Source organism: Etheostoma cragini, chromosome 22 (genome assembly GCF_013103735.1).
Source record: "Etheostoma cragini isolate CJK2018 chromosome 22, CSU_Ecrag_1.0, whole genome shotgun sequence".
Taxonomy (NCBI): Eukaryota; Metazoa; Chordata; class Actinopteri; order Perciformes; family Percidae; genus Etheostoma; species Etheostoma cragini.
Genome location: NC_048428.1, coordinates 8,528,955 through 8,546,844, shown reverse-complemented (window position 1 = coordinate 8,546,844; position 17,890 = coordinate 8,528,955). Strand labels below are relative to the sequence as shown.

Genomic DNA, 17,890 nt, shown 5'->3' with positions numbered 1-17,890 from the left:
ACATAGAAATAGAATTGTAATGCTAAGATGTTGGTGTAAGTTATTCGAAGTTAAGACCTGAAATATTCTATGCTGTATTTGCATTTCTAATTACTTTGTAATAATGTGATGCTGTGAAGTAGAGGCAGGACCAAATACGCTATTTTCTTCCTCTTGCTCCTTTTTTTGCAACATTTTAGATTTTTTTTAGATAAATAAGTGAAATTAAATATATTATTAGCAGTGCTGTGTTGTTCGTATTATGTATTCTATTAGGTAGGAACACCAAGTGTAACTGAAACCAGGCATGGCAAAGAATCGGTCTAATTTTAGACCACTTAACTGCATTTCTGTCATTACAATGTCCTTCAAGCGACTCTGCTATGGTTTCTATAAGTGCTACTGGAAAATGAAACTTTTGTTGTTATGTCTTTTCAATGTGACAATAGCTTAGAGAAATGCAAATGCGCCCTTATGTCCATTTAGTTCCCCGTTAACAGGATATGAAATTACTGCGTTTTCTCCGTGGCCCACGTCTGCATGTTTAACGCCCGATCTTTCAAAACAGTCTTTTCTTATCGATACCAGCAGCAAACACTCAGTGAAAAAGCTTTAGTTTGTTGCGATACATTGAAAGGTTTAATTGTTACTGTAAAACAACGGTCTGAGAGTGAGCTTTGATATAAACACCTGAAAATTGCATATACAGATCAGTGTGTCCGTTTTGATCCACGCACACATCTCCTGTCCCTTCACCAAGTCTTGACTTCATGACATATTATCACACACATTCAAATCTTAGAAACAGATCACAGGTTTATATTGGCCAACACGATTACTCTTGTTTTGTTTTATCCACCCAGGGCTTGTGTGTACAGAGTTGAGTGTTGACGCAGGATCAATAAGAAAACCTTAGACTCTGAGTGTCTGAGAACAGGGGCTGTCGTGAGTCTAACTAAAGACGTTTTCAAATAAGATCATTGTGACTTTGACAGTAAAACTTACAGTGTGTTTCTGGGGCGTCCTGGTCATTTTGGTGTGCTTTTGGAATTTTTCCCCCGACATAGGAAGTTGATCACCATAGAGTTGCCAGCTAACCAAGTGGTGGAGCAATGGTTGCAGGTTTAGGAGTCATGATTTAGGGCAACTGGTAATTAACGTACTGGAATATTATAATATATTTATTCTTGAACTGTGGACTTTGAACGTGACGGCCCCTCAAATAGGACACAGATCATGTTATTCTTAACATCAAGGGCGAAAGTCCAAATGGGCACACAGACAACTCTCTAAATACACCCCCTGAATGCACAAACCATTCAAATACTATACATTTATACAGAATCAGAATTGTCAGTTTCTCCCTGCCATATCCACTATTGGGTTCTAAATAGCTTACTTACCAATATGTTTCAATAGGTCATTAAGTAAGTGCTGTGCTCAGCGAGCTACAGCACATGTTGTGCGAAGTGTTTCAGGCCAAATTCAAAAGCTTTGGTCTGCTGACAGTGAGGCAAAAACAGAAGTAGGCCGTCCCACTGCACTTGACAACGTAAGGCTAGAATGCCTTCCAAATGAACACTGCACAACCACGCTATAACTGTAATCATTAATATCCAGCATTGAATTTAAAAGAAAGTCTCTCCCAGTCCTTCTGAGCGTATTGCCTTCCTGTTTTAGGGCCGTCTGGGGCGATGTCACCTCCGCCGAACTTCTTTTCCTTTGTCTCTCGCCGTCTAAAAGGTCTTTCTCCCGTTGTCTGACTCGCTCTCCCGCTCTCTCTCCTCCTCTAGCGGATGGGTCTGTCTGTGCTCCCACATTCGCACCGCTCCGTCCCACTGTGGAGAAACAAGGCAGGATGAGGAGACGGCTCCGAGACTGGCTTCCCACAGTAGCTCCCATGTAAAGTTTCCGATTCATTCTTGTGACTTTTCTTAACTTTACTCAAAGATCTTAGATGAAATCCGTGACAAATTTGTTTTTAATTTAAAACAGGTTCACACTAAAACTTAAACTTCCTGTTTTTGCAGTACTTCTCAGTCACTCACACTAAAAACGCTTTCTCATTTGTTGCCAGTTTTAAGCTTTGTTGACGTTTTGACAACTTATTTCTCACCCCTGTAGACTGCGATAATATTGGGATACTAAGGACATTAAGATTTGCGTTTTTCCAGCTATGAATGGTCTGGTTCTCTCTTCCCCTTAGCAAAAAAGTACAATTTAATGCAATATACATAGGAAATAAGACCCAAAAATACGCTCATATATTTCTGTAAATGATCCATTTGATTCTGTTATTACCAGAAGTCTCTGACTTCTCTTAATTCCATGGTACTCCATGACTGGAGGAAGGACTTATTGTCTGGTTTTACATTTTTCTGTAACATTTTGATTGTATTATTTCTGATTACAACCTTGTACACATGCACTCCAGCTGAACAGTTTGCATTAACAGCACTCACGGAGCTGCTGACGATGTTGTCCTCGTACGGGTGCCAGCTGACGTCCCTCACACACGCGTCATGGCCCGACAGTCTGGAGACCACGGTGCCCGTCAGGACATCATAAACTGGACAGACATACAAAGAATTCAACATATTTAGCAACTTGCAGGCATGTACTGTATATCATTACATTATATTACATCAAATTGCATGTCATTTAGCTGACACTTTTATCGAATTAAGTGCTTTCAACCTTGAAGGTCCAAACTCCGGACAACAGGAAGTAAGTGCAAGAACATTATCATACTTAGTGCAAAAGGTCTTAGTGAAAACAGCGATTTTGATGCTATCTTACTAGTGCCCCTAGTTCTCTCTCCATTCAAACGGCCATTTGCCCGAAAAACAATAATACTGTGAATCTTAAAAGTGGCCTTTCCATCCTAATTATTAATTTAAACAAACAATTGACTTGGGTACATTTCCAAAAAGAATGTACCCAAGTCATTGCATTTTGGAGACAGTTACAGTTTAATTGGTGCAGACACATTGCAAGTAGAGCTGGGCAATATATTGATGTTATATTGTGAAATGAGACTAGATATTGTATAGATTTTGGATATCATAATATCGTAATGTGGCATAAGTGTCTTTTCCTGGTTTTAAAGGCTGCATTACAGTAAAGTGATGTCATTTTCTGATCTTACCAGACTGTAACTGTTTTATTATATATCTTTACCCACTTAGTCACTATATTCACCTTATTGATGATTATTTATCAAAAATCTCATTGTGTAAATATTTTGTGAAAGCACCATTAGTCAACACTACAATATCGTTGTGGTATCGATATCGCAATATTTGATTTTCTCCATATCGCCCAGCCCCAATTGCGAGGCAGTTACACAATACACATTCAGGATGAAAGACACAAAACAACACAAGAGCAGCAACACACACACACACACACACGCACACGCACACGCACACGCACACGCACACGCACACGCACACGCACGCACACACACGCACGCACGCACGCACACGGGCAAACTCACTGATGATTTTGCCGGTGGAGCAGCCGGAGTAGATGAACCTCTGCCCAGTGCTGAACTCTGGAGAGAAACGGCAGCGGACAAGGGTGTGCAGAACGCCGTGGCCGCGGTACGTCATCACCGAGGTGTCGCCTGTCAGCTTGTGTCTCTTCAGTGCTGAAAGGGACACACAATTTCTTAATTTACCTCACATTGGATTGCTACAATTTACCAGGGGATACAGAGTTCCTTTACACCCTAAACATCTTAAATCAGGTGACAAAAGTGGATAAACTAGAAAGAGTTGAAAGAATTTTATTTTTCCCTTCCTGTTCTCTAAATCTCATGACCTAAGTTCCCACACTGCACCCCACCTCTGTGCCTTCCCTCCTCTTTGACTTGTCACGGTAATCGCTCATTTCCCCCAAACTGTCGTTGGCCCTCACTTCCTTTCTTTAGAACGTCATTTCATCTTCATTTCCTCCTCTTTTCTCCCTACATGAGAACTCCCCAACTCTATCTTGCTCTCTCCTCTCCTCTCCTTCCTCCTGACTTATTCATCTCCCGGTGTCCCCCGTTACTCCTTCACCTCTCTGGGGAACCTGCTGCCAGCGGTAGTCCCAGTTCTGTTGGGTGACAGCGAGGCGGGAAGCTGCCAAACCCTCTTTGGGCGAGAACTTCCGGACGTCCCAGAGCTTGATGGACTGGTCCTTGGAGTTGCTGATCAGATAGCGTGCGTCACCCTGGCACAGTCAGCCCGCAGGGGAGGAGGACCAAATTTTAGGAAGCAAAGAAAAAGAACATCAGTCTTAGACTGTAGTATACTGGAATAAAGACACATTACAATTGGCTAATCTTAGCATTTCATTAATCAACTTCCAACCAGTCAGCAGTCAACCCATGAGGTTTGGAGGAACTTGTCTTTGACAGGTTGATGAAATACAAGCTGTATTCCTCTCTTTGCCTCCCCCCCACCTTGCTGTGGATGAAGGTGATGCCGTCTCGGTGGCCGGCCAGCTGTCCAACAGGCTGCGGTCTGTCCTCCCGCAGCGTCCTTCTGTCCCACACCTTGCACAGTGCGTCGTCGCTGCCGGAGAAGAGCAGCTGGGACGAGCTGTCGGCAAACGCCACCGCGTTCACATCATCCTCGTGGGCATCAATCTGACGAGGGGAGACGCAGGAGAAAGAGAGTCTGTTTTTCTGTGAGACGTGTGTGCAAGCCAGTGATTGTGAGTGGTACGATTGAGTGATTTCTTCTCTTCTTTTCGCATGCTTGTGTGAAAGTGCCTTTGTCTGTGTGCTTTGCTCGCTGTGTGTACAACAGTCATGATGTTGGTTTTGGTCTATAATATCATAGACCACAAAGGAACAAGTTCGGAGATTAGGCACACTGATGATTACAGAGGTAATAAGAGGGTCAGAATGAAAAAAAGCATGAGAGAGTGGTGAAGCAGATGGTAGAGGCCAGCTACTGACTTCTACGCGGAGGGAGGTTGTGGGAGAAGGAGAAAAAAGGGGAGGGTTTAACCCCTCTGTCCCATTGATGAACTCTCTGCTGCTACATTACAGACAGCAAGGCGGGTCCAAACGTTATGTGTGCTGGCACACTTTCAGCTCGGCTAATGTCTGGCACACCTTGATCGCAGGACGAGGCACAGACAGACCGAGGTGGATGTGACACGGAAGCAGCTACAAGCCGGCCCACAAGCAAGACACAAACAGCAAATGCACTCAGACACACTAACCTTCAGCGTTCGTTTATTCTGCTCGAGATCAAAAACATAAAGGCAGCCATCATTTGCTCTGAAAGCAGAGAGGAGAGAGACACATTCTAATTAAATGGTTCAAATGTGACTGAGTGTGCTCTTATAGGAAATAAAGGTGTTTAATCCTCATAATTTAAGTATTCACAAGACCATCTATAAGAACAACACATGTATTTCCAATTCCACCCTAGGGGGAAAAAAAGAGCTGAATTGAACTGAATTAACGTTTTCTCAAAGAGACGTCAGTTCTGTTTCCACTCTGTCAGTCACTGCCTCGAAACATAAAAGCAAACTGTACTCACCCTCCCAGGATCTCGTTGCCATCTGTGGACGCAGCCAGTGAGAACACACAGAACCTCCTCTCATCGGGACTACAAAGCACAACAGCACACACACAAATAGGGTGACAATGCAGCAGTAGCACCATTATTGGATCACAACAACACTGCCAACTGTATGTCGTCCCACACAAAAAGGTTTGATTAAACAATGCTGTTGTTAGGAGTGCTGTGAGTTTAATGATGGTGCATTATTAAAATAATGATCTCTCCAGTTCTCTCCCTCTTTCTCTTTCTCTCACACACACACACACACACACACTCACACACACAAACACGAACACACAAAGAGAAGATGGATGTGGAAGTGACAAATTCTGACAGCATCATTCATCCAGGTGGTAATGAAGGGATAGAACAGGAGGGCTGGCTGGTAGGGAATGATAGATGACCTGCTCTGTAATGTTCTAAGTTACTATGAGGGAAACACTAACTTGAGGTCCAGCGCGGTGTGGTTTTCACTGTCTCCATCTATACTGCACATATGAACTGTGGGGAAGACGCACAGAGACAAAGAACATATGAATAAAGCACACACCATATCAAAGATATTTGTTTTTTAGTATTTAGGACAATTAATTATCCAATTTGCAGACTGAAAAAAGAAAAAAAAGAAAGTACATTAAATTAAAATCTCGCAAATATTTGGTTCAGTCGCACCACCTACATGGTCATATATATATATATATATATATATATATATAAATATATATATATTATTTATTTTTTTCATTTCATTTTACATTTGAAGTTCAAGAAAATCCTTTAAAAAGTTCAATAGATGCTAGATGTTTCCAAAGTCAATGAGTAATTGTGTTCAATTATGGTGATAATATTGACCCAAAAAATCATGATGATGATTTTTTGATTATCATGATTATGATTTTTTTTACATAATCAAGCGGCAGCCCTACGATAGGAAACAAAGCCATAGCACAATCATTTATGGGTAGAAGGCAATAAAGCATGTCTTGTGAATCAGTAAAAAAAACAACAAAAAAAACATTACGACATCTAGATTGAATACCTACAACATACTATTGTAAAGTTACAGGGACTCAAGTCAGATTTCTTTTGATGCCACAGCAGCATCAGTAAAATTGGAATCTGGAAGACATGGATGGTTCCTGGGGATGACTGGCTGGGCCTCACTAATTAGCATCACTGACTGATGGCATGATATTGCATCTTACAGGTCCATTAGCCTTACTGTAGTCTGACCAGCTGGAGTAGAGCACATGTTGTGCGTCAGGGGTGAAGCAGACATCCAGAACACTCCAGCCCACATCCCGAGCCTTCACTGTTCGCCGGAGGTGAAAGCGCCCCCTGGTGGTGTCGTACAAGCGGACGTTCTGGTCTGCAGCGCGCAACGGGGAAAAAAACATTGTTATCAAATAATGAGTTCTCCCTCGCCTGTATGAAACATAAATCAGTAAAAAACAATGAATATGACACAGTGCTACTAGAATTAATATTTTCAGAAAACAGATGTGATGTTTGATAGTTGTTGTTTTCATCAATAGATGTTAAAAGGAATTCAAGACTTGTCCGCCAAAGACCGCATTCTGTGTATGACAGGACACAACACAACCCAAACGGCCCTGGAAATTTGGTGGTCTATGCTGTTTTAAGCAAACACTGGGGATCATTATCTGATCTGATTCAGTTCCTCTGGGTTCTCATGTTGGATCTCGGGTTATTTACCTTGGCACGCGGAGAGGAACATGTTGCCATCCTCGCTGTACACTCCACAGAAGGCTTTCTGTTGGTACGTATCCTTGTGGGATACATAGTTTGGCAGAAAACTGCAGAAGATCAGAGGTCAGTATCATTCATCAGACAACAGCACGAGGACTCACGTCTAGTGTATTGTACGTTTCAATAACAAATCATCAATACAGCAATCAGTCACATGGAATACAACAAGAATCTATGCTTTATCAAGTTTCTTTTTTTATGTGCCACTTTTAGGATTCCGATGAAAAACAATTACAATTATTTCTCTTCCTCACCTTCTTGTAATTTGTTGAGAAATTTTGGAAATGTGTAAAATAGAATAGAACTTACTGTGTGCGGATACGACTGCACTCTCCATGTGAAAAACTAGAGCCTCTACATCTGCCTTGTTCCCTCTGGAAAAGCAAAGAGTTTATCAGAAAAGAAAACATCAAACTGGTCAACATTAATTGTAAATAAAAAAATAAATAAAAAAAAAGAGCAATAGTTGAAGTAAAGCTCTTAATTTTTCACAAACGTGTGGCTGAAACTGGAACATTGCTGACTCTTTGAGGTCTGGACCTCTAACTTGCACATGTGTTTCATCCCTTGTCTTTTGTCTGTCTCGGTGTGGGTCTGTTTGTGTATGTGTTTCTGTTTCTGCGTGTGTTGTTTTTTTCTCTACATTCTTAGTGCTAGCATTTTAGTCTAGTGCTGCTTTGAGTTTGCATGCGTGCAGTCTGACCTCTGTTAGCATGTGGGTGAAACTGTGTCGGCCTTTCAGGGTAGAGGAGCCGGTGGCCAGCATGATCTGAGTTCGGATCTCACTTTGGTCCACTTCATGTGTGTCTGGTTGGGCGTCCACTAGGAAAATAAGTTTTAATATTAATTACTATCTGACAACAAACTTTCAGAATTTGTTACATACAGCCATTCTGATTTAGTAGTAGGGCTGCATGATATGAGGAAGATATGCAATTAGATTAGATTAGACAATACTTTATCCATCCCACAATAGGGAAATTCGCTTGTAACTGCGGCAGTTTAACAGTAAAAAGCAAACCAACAAATAAGCAAGCAAACAAACAGGCAAACAACAGACAATGTGCAAAAAGTACTGAATAAATGTAAAGGAGCATTTTATAAAAGGTATTGTAAAGTAAAGTGAGGTTGCCATAGCACGAAAAAATATTGCAATGTAAGTAAGTGGCGTGAAATTAATTTGAATAATACAGAAAAAGTAATGACCATAGCAACTAATATAAATGATATTAAAAAAGTAGGTACTCGTGATGAAAAAATATAAATACAGGTGATAAAAATACACATAGAGCCACGGTGCGTGGTGGGTAATAGAAAACAGGAACAGAAACTACAACATTATCGGGTGGTGCAGGTGTTGTAGAGTCTGCCAGCGGCTGGGATGAACGACGTGTGAAATCTCTCCTTCTTACACCGGGGGTGTATCAGTCTGCTGCTGCTCAGGGACCCCACAGTGTCATGTAGGTGGGGAGAGGTGTTGTCCATGATGGATGTCAGCTTAGCTAACATCCTTCTCTCCCCCACTTTCTCTATGGAGTCCAGAGGACAGGCCAGGACAAAGCTCGCTCTCCTGATCAGTCTGTTGAGTCTGCTCGTGTCCCTGTAGGAGCTGCCCCCCCTCCAGCGGACCACAGCATAAAAGGATGGCAGAGGCCACCACAGAGTCATGAAAAGTCCTGAGGAGAGTCTCCTTTGTCTTGCTGTGTTAAGCTGAAGCTGGTTGAGCTCACACCAGCTGACAAAGTCCCTGATATGGTCTTGTATTCCAGACCGTTATCAGCGACTTTGTCAGCTGGTGTGAGCTCAACCAGTGAGCATCCAGGGATCGGACATTCAGGTAGTTGTTGAATATCGCAACAACTTTGTTGAATATTGCAATAATAATGTCAATTGCAGAAACATAAACAGATATTTAAGTGTACTTAGTTCAGCATTTCTGTCGATTGCATGTTGAATTTGAAACAAATTCAAACTTTTTTTTTTGAACACATTGAATTGAATATAAAAGGCACCACTAAAAAAAACAATGATAGTTACATTTTAAAGTGCAGTTTTCTACCAAGTGACTTTGGCAATAAGTCACAGCATTTTGCGTTATGTTTATTCCGCCAGTTAATATTGCGATGACCTTGCCTGGATGCCTGTTGAACTTAGACCCGCCCACAACATTTGAGGTGGGGAAGCTCGGTCTGGACTTGATCCGTTGTGGAGCAACTATGTTTGATCAAGAGATGTTTAGTCCAATCAAATTGTCAGGGCTTGCTTTATACGATGATTGACGGGTGATCAACACTAACTGAATCAACCACATCACCAAAGAGCGATTGGGTGGAATTTGTTTGCAAAAAGATGGCTGCCGCTGGAGAATTGAGATGTGTAGATTTCACCCCCGCCTCTGTTAAAGAAGATATTGACAGCACATTCATTTAAAAATCCTCAACCGGCCTGTCTCGGCTCGACTCAACCCAGCTGATGGTGTTGCTGCAACTCAGCTGTTCCAAGTGGCAGAGGCTGGTTACAGAAGAGACTTTACCTGTTTCAACGGCCAATAGAGAAGTCAGCTATGAACTGCAGTATATAAATAAAATGATCAATAATACATTTTATCTTTACGTTACAAACAGCTGTACAAAATGGCGGAGTTTTAGACGCGGCCTTAAAAACTGCCCGAAAGCACGGTAACGTTATATGGTGGCCAGAGATAGAGAGGGACTGCAGAGAGGGAGCGTCCAGCGGTGTTAGAACAAAGCCGTGGTTCAGAGAAATAAAACGTGTTTTTGACATAATGCAACTGCAGCACGCATCTCACTATCACTAACGTTATCCACATTCATATTTACACAAAACCTATTATATATACAACTTCAAAAAAGTCTAAAAGTTGGACAATAGGACGGAAGTGCATTGTGCAAAGAGTGGTTGCTATGGAGACGATACACTGTCTAAGTCTCGTCTCGTTGGTGTTGAGTTTTGTTGACAGTTGAGTTCCGTTGCTCTGATTGGTTGTAAGTCTATCTAATTGAGAGCAGAGGCATTTTTAGTTGAAACGTGCCCCATAATCAAGGCCCAATGGAGCGGTATCAGACTCATATTCTTACTAGAATCTGAGTACGATGACGTCAGGCTTGCAATGACAATTCCAAAAAATGATATATTGTGCAGCCCTATTTAAAAGGCTTGCACATTTATTTCAAAAACAGCTTTGCTTTTATACAACTCTCAGACTGTAATATTTAAACGACCATTTACCAAATTTTCCACAAACAAAGGCTGCTGAATAAGAGTGGCATGGCAGCAGTTACTTTTCACGTTGTTTGTTGTTCTATTCATAATAATTATAGTAATAATAATAGACAAAACCTCAATCAAGTGCTGAATGCTCACATCGTTATCCTTATAGTTATTGTTCTTTGTGTGGGCGGTCGTGGACAGTGAACAGGGTCAGTAGGAGGTTACCTGGTGGATTGTAGCGGTTCCCCAGCCGACCCTCCCAGGCGCCGTCGCTGTCCTCATCAGAGTCAGAGTAGGACTGGACCAGCTGCAGCCCTGTGGCTCCACTGCCATGGACCAGTCGGACCTGGCCCCTGCACGCACAAATACCACATTACTTCAACAATCAATCAATCAATCAATCAATCAATCCATCCAAATGTTGATAAATGACTGACAGTGATTGACAGATTCTACAGTGAAGAAAAGAGATTATCATCTTACTTTACTGATACTTGACATATTAATGCAGTAAACAAAGTAGTCCAGCTGCAGCCCAATGTTGAGACACCCGCCTACACCAGTTCTGTGCTGTGGGTAAAGCTGTAGTCTTGTAATGTTATTCCACTGAGCCGCTCCACCGTACCAGATGGGGGATCAGATTGCTACTTTGTCATTTCAACTTTGCCGGATCCCTGTACTTTCTAGTTCTAACTCTTCCGCTGGGTTATTACTACAGGACCTGCCGCTGTCATAGATCAGTTACAACAAGTGCTGACATTTTTTTTTAAACATTTGTTATTAGAAGTGTTTTTTAACATGAATATGGAAATATTTCCCAGATGATGGGGAATTGCCAACCACCTCTTAGCTGTCAGGCAGCATTGGAATGTAATGACATGCATGCTCTCTTGAAAGGAAGGTCTTCCACTTTGTACTATTTGAAGAACCAATGTCTATTAAACTCACCAGATTTGAGGGATTACCTACTTTTCGCAAAATGACTTGTTAGTAACTAAGCTATGCCCAGAGCGACTGGTTTTGAAACAAAAACATAATAGTAATGTTTGATGTACAATGTTCCGATACCAATGTCGTCCCGGCTACTGCCTAAAATGCTGGTTTCGGTATTGGGAAGTACCAAAGTTTATGCACCGATCCAATACCACATTATAATGCCCCAAATAAAATCTACGTTAAAGTAGTTTATGCATGTTGTTTTTCCGTTAAAACTGACTGTCAAACTGAAAAATTTAAAATATCTGCTATGATATATATATGTTCTATGACATTCATTATTTGTTTTTGTTCATTTTTCACAAAAACTTTAACCTGAGCCAGACCATACAACAAAGATAGAAATCATATCACATCCGTACAGGGATAGTAGCATAGAGTTGTTAAAACATTATAACATATGTGACACACTGATATCAGAGTAGTACTCTGTATCAGAATCAGTATCGAGAAGCACCAGCACCAGAATCAGTATCGATATAACTATGAGGATAACGATGTGAGCTTTCAGCACACTCTGTATCAGAATCAGTATCGAGAAGCACCAGCATCACTATGCTACCGCCTGTCTTTTTGTACATTACATAGACTGTCGACAGTATGCATAATTGCACATTTTTAAAACAAATATCGCTGCTCTTATTTTCCTCATTGTATTTATCTTCTTATTTTTACTTTTTTTTTAATGTTGTTTACTTGAATGTTATGTTTGTCTGTGGAGCAAATTTGTTATTCATTTCTTGTCACCGTGGGATAGAGGGTATGTTTTTGACATGTGAAGAAATTGACAATAAAGCAGACTTTGACTTTGAAAAAATGGTATGGGACCACCTCTAGTTTGATGTTAGAAACATTGTTCTCATGGGTAAAAACAACACCACAAAGCAACTAACTGGGCCCAGAAGTGCAAAGTCCACAAGGAAGTTGTTGTTTTTAATATCAGTGCCAGTATTTAAACTACAAAATCCACCAAATGTACCTCCTTAGTAGGTAAGCCAGCACTTCAGCTAAGTCAACGTCCTCCTCTGATGCTGTCTGTCTGTCTCCCTGCTGCCTGTCGGCCGTCCTGCGGCCTCGGCTGCTGCTGCTGCTGCTGCTGCTGTTGCTCTGGTTTGATTCTGCTCCTTCAGGCTGATCCGCTGGGTTGCCACTAGAAGAGCCCCTTCCACCAGACATCCCAGAACTGGACTGAGAGCCCATAGACTGAAGAGGGCCTGGCACGGAAAATCATTTGGAAATTCAATAACAGTTTAGGTGTACCTGGGGGAAACCAGGTAAACACCAATGTGTGTGTGTTGACAGATGAAGAGAAGGCGAATGGTAAAAAAACAGAAGTTAGGTGTCTGTATTAGCTAAACTGACATCAATTCAAGTCATTAGCTCAGGTCATTATACTTCCACTTCTTCGAATTCACAAACTAGCTACATGTTATGCCAAGAAACCGACCAGCATATTTTTTCCATACGTTAGCACATCATGATTAAGATGCAGAGGTTGATTTGGTTGAGCTAGCTACGAATGCTAACGACTTAATGGTAACGTTAACAGTAACATTAGCTACCGTTTGACTGTCAAACGCTCTTCTTGACAGCTCGTCGGTGCAGCTCTTTGTCGTTTCGGTGCCAACTCAACAATGTGCCCGACGCGTAACTTCCGCAAAGGTCTAACGTTTACATTTATAACGCCAAACAGCTGTAGTTTGACAGCACAGTGTGTTTTAATCAGCGGCTAGCGGGGCTAGTCCCTGAATCGCCATGTTGTTTACAAAAGTGTGAAAAAACCCTGCGCGTGCCCGTGCCCTTTCGCCGTCACGTGATCCGCCGCGCCATCGCTCCTGCTAGCTCTGTTGACTGAAAATTACCCAGTTCAAAACAGTAGGCTAATATTTAACAGTTAACCATTGCTTTTATTAACTATATACATTTACGTATAAAAAACTAAAACCAATGTAAAACATGCTTCACACAAAACAATAACAACAAATACACACTCCCACCATCCACAGTTGTGTGTAAATATTTGGATTATTTTTCTCCAACATTTGGAATATACTCCACTCTACAACAACTGGAATATTCCAGTATAAAGACGTCCCATATTTAGCTATGCATCATGCTTAGATGGTTAAAACGTCTTATTTGTTACCATTACATCTGTGTATTTTTGGGTCAGATATTGAATCAATGAGCGGAAACATCATACTAGATTATATTTGCTACTTGCTTTAGGGAACGCTCCCTAAAAGGTAATGTGTTTGCTGGGATGTGCCTCATGACACATCCTGCATTAATAGGCTACCTCACCCTGGCTCTGACTTGAAAAGGCGTCCTGATTCAAAATCTAGTTTTAAGCTATTTATTTTTGTTGAGACAGTGTCTGTACATGGTGTGTAAACCTGTAAATAATTACATTTATTACCATTCCAGTCATTAAATAATGCTGATGGGCAATGGCTCACCACATCAAAGGCCCGGAACACCCTTAATCTGGTTGATAACCTGGTTCCCAGGACTGTGTGTGGGTGTGTGTGATTGGCATCTCTCTGAGTCTCTTGTCACCTTTAATGCACATGTTAGGGAAGGTCAAATGACAGCATCATTCTTATTGGCAGAAAAGATTTTTGACCTAATAAATTCTCATCCCAGCTCCAGTCCGCCTCCAACCTGAGCAGAATAACTGAAACTGTGTCGGTGTTCAAAAATGTTTTTTTAAGGCCCGCTTAACTCAAATCATGTCATATCCTTACGTCCTCTTCAATGTTTGACTGTTAGTGCAGACAACGTATTGTGATAAGCCTACACAAGTGTAGTATATGTGATACACAGGTACCCACTAAGAAAGTGCCTGGATTTCCATATACCGACTTAAAAATGCCCAATGACATGCCACAACATATTTCCATTGTTGTTTGGATTTATTTTTATATCATATTTTGTCATCTGTGTTTTACTTTCTTCACATAGGTTAAATAAAGGTATTTCTACCGTAAATTGGTGCATAAAAGTGCATCCGAATACAGGAAAAGAAGTTGTTGATGCTCAAAACTTCCCTGGGGGAGAACACCCTGACCCCCCATTATAATATCCCCCCCCCCCCCCCCCCAAAAAAAAAGGTATAGTCTACCCACTACAATACATTAGATTACACCACTGAGCCTACTCTATTGCTAATGTTGATGTGTCTCTGCTTTAGAGAATATAGGTTAATAGGTTGTAATGTTTCCATGCAGATATGTCTGACATCACAAAACGTGAAGCCAATTATGGTTCAATATGTAAACACTATATGCATATCACACAAGTGCTGCCCACAAGTGTTCCGCACAGAGGTATTTTGGATGAAAGCAGTTGGAAGCCCTAACGTGCTCTAAAGGTTCAACGATAAGGGAACGTTCCCGTAACGTTCGCTACAGGGTTGCAACGTTCTCTAAATGTTGTAACTTCTAGAGAACGTTAGGGGAACGTTCGCTGTAACCAAAAACGAACGTTAGGAAAACCTTCCAATTAACCAACAGATAACCGAAATACAACCAAAACAAACCTTCAGGGAACGTTCCCGCAACCAAAAACGAACGTTCTGGGAACCAAAAATTGATAGCAGGGTATTCACTTTGGAAATTGCTTTAAATAGGTCCGACTGTGCCGTTTTAGGGAGCAAACCAAAAACAGGAGCATCCATTCACTATTTGCCAAGGGATCCTTTGCTGAAGCAGATCTGGATGGACTTTATTCATAGACAACGCTTCAGACCGAGAATCAAGTGAGAATCTGCGGTGCCCATTTTAGTTATGACTGTTTCGTTAATCTCTTTCAAAGGTCCATGGTTTTTGCCAAAAAGTTGGTTCTGAAGGCTGACGCAGTGCCCTCCATTCGTCCTGGGAGCCCAACAGGTCTTAAGCATGTGAGTATTCATTTGACTAACCAAAGTTTCCAAAGATTTCTCCGAGCAGTTCACCGCCAGAGGTGGGTGGGTTTATGTGTTAGCCTGCTAGCTAACGCCTAAAGCTCCCTGGTTACGTAAACTCAGTTAGGCTACAGTGTATTCACCCCGGGAGCGTAGAACAGCGCTATAAAACAACTGAACGCTAGTGTCCTGTGTTTAAATGAGGACAACTGTCCGTTACGTTATTGTTTTTACGTAACCTGTGCACCTAGGGGTGCTGTGGTTGTACGGAAAATGCTTCGAACTGCAACTTTGCAACAGGAGCGTAGCTATGACGTAACTCCAACGCAAGGCTGTTGGCTGTGACGTTTTACGTACTGATTAACAGCATAGAAATATTTTTTTTGTAGCCTACCGGTAATTTTATAATTAGGAAAATTCCACATGCAAAAAAGAAATGGAGGAACTCTAACCCAAACATTGGAATTTTTTTTTTAAATCAAGAACACCACTAACATGACACACACCTAAAAACAAGAAGGCAATTAAGACCAATTTTGTTTATATATGCAGTGTGTGTGTGTGTGTGTGTGTGTATATATATATATATATATATATATATATATATATATATATATATATATATATATATAAAATTCTTTTAGTAGGCACCTCTGGTTTGGACAGTTATTGTGTTAATGAACCTGTGTTCTTTAAATAAAAATAATATATATTAATACTTAACACACTCCTACGCCAATATTGAAATGGTGTGTCTATTTTCCTTTACTTTTAATAAATCTATTTGTATATATTGTTTCTTATATGTCTTATTGTTTACCCCAAGCCGTCTGTTTGTTGTTTGCCTAATAAAGTTGCCTAAAAAAAACAACATGGCATATTAAACCCTGAACACATTGACTCACCTTTTCTTATCTGTCCAATAATTCCTTTAGATCTGACTATTTACACACTCAGTACACACTTTGTAAATGCCATGACAATTCTGTGTTAATAATTTGTGAACAATTACCAGCAAAAGGTTTATATGAAGGCTGCACTGTGTTGCTTTCAGTGCCTGTTATACCTAAACAAAGCTGAAGGTGGGTTAAATAGGAGAACACAGGCTTAATGTGAGGTTGTCTCAAAAGGTTAAGTGTTGGAATATCAGCTTGTTAATATCTTTATTCATTCATACTTTATGTATTTCTTGTATTTACTGTTTCCTGGAAACGTCATGCAAATTTTCTTTGCTTTTGTTTTTGTCTTTCATAAAGGTGGCAGCTGCATTTGGTTTAAAAAGAGCAGATGTGGCCTGTCAGTGTACCTCAGTGGTCGTGCATGAAGTTGGCCTCCGGTGTAGTCTTCCTGCGAACAGGACGAGGACTTTGGGGACCCAACTGTCACAGCGCACATTGACATACAGGAGAAGCCCGGGTGTGTCTCTCTCAAATGACTGATGATTGCTCTCTGTGTAAAACTACTTACCCATACCCATGTATCACATGACTCTATATTGTGTGCAATCTGTTATTTTGCGCGTGCATCACAGCTGTCCAGACAAAGCTGTCCACAACAGGTGCTGCTGTTGGTACAGTAGAGATAAAACCGGCAGAGCAATCCCTCGGAGGGCTAATTTCAAGCTCTCAGAACCCCCCTCAATCACCCCCGACTGATTGGTCACAGCCTGAAATTGAAGATGATGATCAATGTGTGACAGTGGCAACTCATCTTTTGTTACAAGTCTCTCTCTTGTGGAGGAATCAAGTCATGTTGTGGTCACAGCACTGCAGAAATGGATGAGCAAGAGGATCTTTTTTTAATAGATGTAAACCCAGCTGTAGACAAAATCCTGCAGTGTCTGCATACTTTATTCTATCTCGCTTAACAAGAGCATGCTGCAAAAATGAAAGCTGTGAGTAATTTCTTCAGCATAACAGTGGCATCCCGGCTTTGAACTTATCTCATTATAATAAGAAAGCATCTGTTGCTATTGTAAAAAACAGAAAATGTTTTTAAATAGATTATTCTCTCATTTTAACTAGATGGTTTGTCGTGATTGCCTTGTTGTGCAAACAACTAGGATAGGTATAAGACATGACACTTGAACCTGGACACCTGGAAATCTAGACCCAAATCTGAAAGATTAAGGGTCTGGCACTGAGTAATGAAAGTCAGCCATCTCGAGGGGCGGCACAAAGCCTGTATTTCAAAATCTCAATGCATGCAATTGGATAACACTACGACCAATCACCACAACACACAGGGTGACGTTTCCAGAGCCCCATACGCTTAGCCACCAGCGGTTGTCATCTGTTTAGTTCGCCTCTGGCCCGCCTACATCAGATACACCGATGTGATTGGTGCAGCTCGGCTACAAGAGCATAGTTAATGAGCAGCGTTACGCAATGCCAGAGTAACTTGCTGAGCAAATTCAAATTGTGCTCTCGCAAGAACATGCATG

At 41.2% G+C, this 17,890-nt stretch overlaps 1 protein-coding gene and 1 long non-coding RNA gene across 5 annotated transcripts; one reads left to right on the top strand and one right to left on the bottom strand.

The window, feature by feature from the left end:
* Positions 1-598: 598 nt before the first annotated feature.
* dcaf11 (ddb1 and cul4 associated factor 11) lies at positions 599-15,496 on the bottom strand. Of its 3 annotated transcripts, none has more exons than XM_034862196.1 (16): positions 15,466-15,496; positions 12,523-12,757; positions 10,773-10,900; positions 8,020-8,138; positions 7,626-7,690; positions 7,263-7,363; positions 6,769-6,915; positions 5,993-6,047; positions 5,523-5,591; positions 5,200-5,257; positions 4,430-4,615; positions 4,044-4,197; positions 3,479-3,631; positions 2,442-2,548; positions 1,739-1,817; positions 599-1,667 (listed from the first exon to the last, which is right to left on the bottom strand). In XM_034862196.1, exons 2-16 carry the CDS (start codon positions 12,741-12,743, stop codon positions 1,465-1,467), a joined length of 1,845 nt encoding a protein of 614 aa, XP_034718087.1. In that variant the 5' UTR covers positions 12,744-12,757; positions 15,466-15,496; the 3' UTR covers positions 599-1,464. The 3 variants fall into 3 exon arrangements, with proteins under 3 accessions (XP_034718087.1, XP_034718086.1, XP_034718088.1); XM_034862195.1 differs by lacking the exon at positions 15,466-15,496 and adding an exon at positions 13,106-13,339; XM_034862197.1 differs by lacking the exon at positions 15,466-15,496 and adding an exon at positions 13,106-13,339 and having other exon boundaries at positions 1,591-1,817.
* LOC117937947 lies at positions 12,590-17,877 on the top strand. Of its 2 annotated transcripts, XR_004655293.1 has the most exons (4): positions 12,590-12,817; positions 15,360-15,444; positions 16,704-16,863; positions 16,979-17,877. It is a non-coding gene; the product is annotated as an uncharacterized LOC117937947 (long non-coding RNA). The 2 variants fall into 2 exon arrangements; XR_004655292.1 differs by lacking the exon at positions 12,590-12,817 and having other exon boundaries at positions 15,150-15,444.
* Positions 17,878-17,890: the final 13 nt, after the last annotated feature.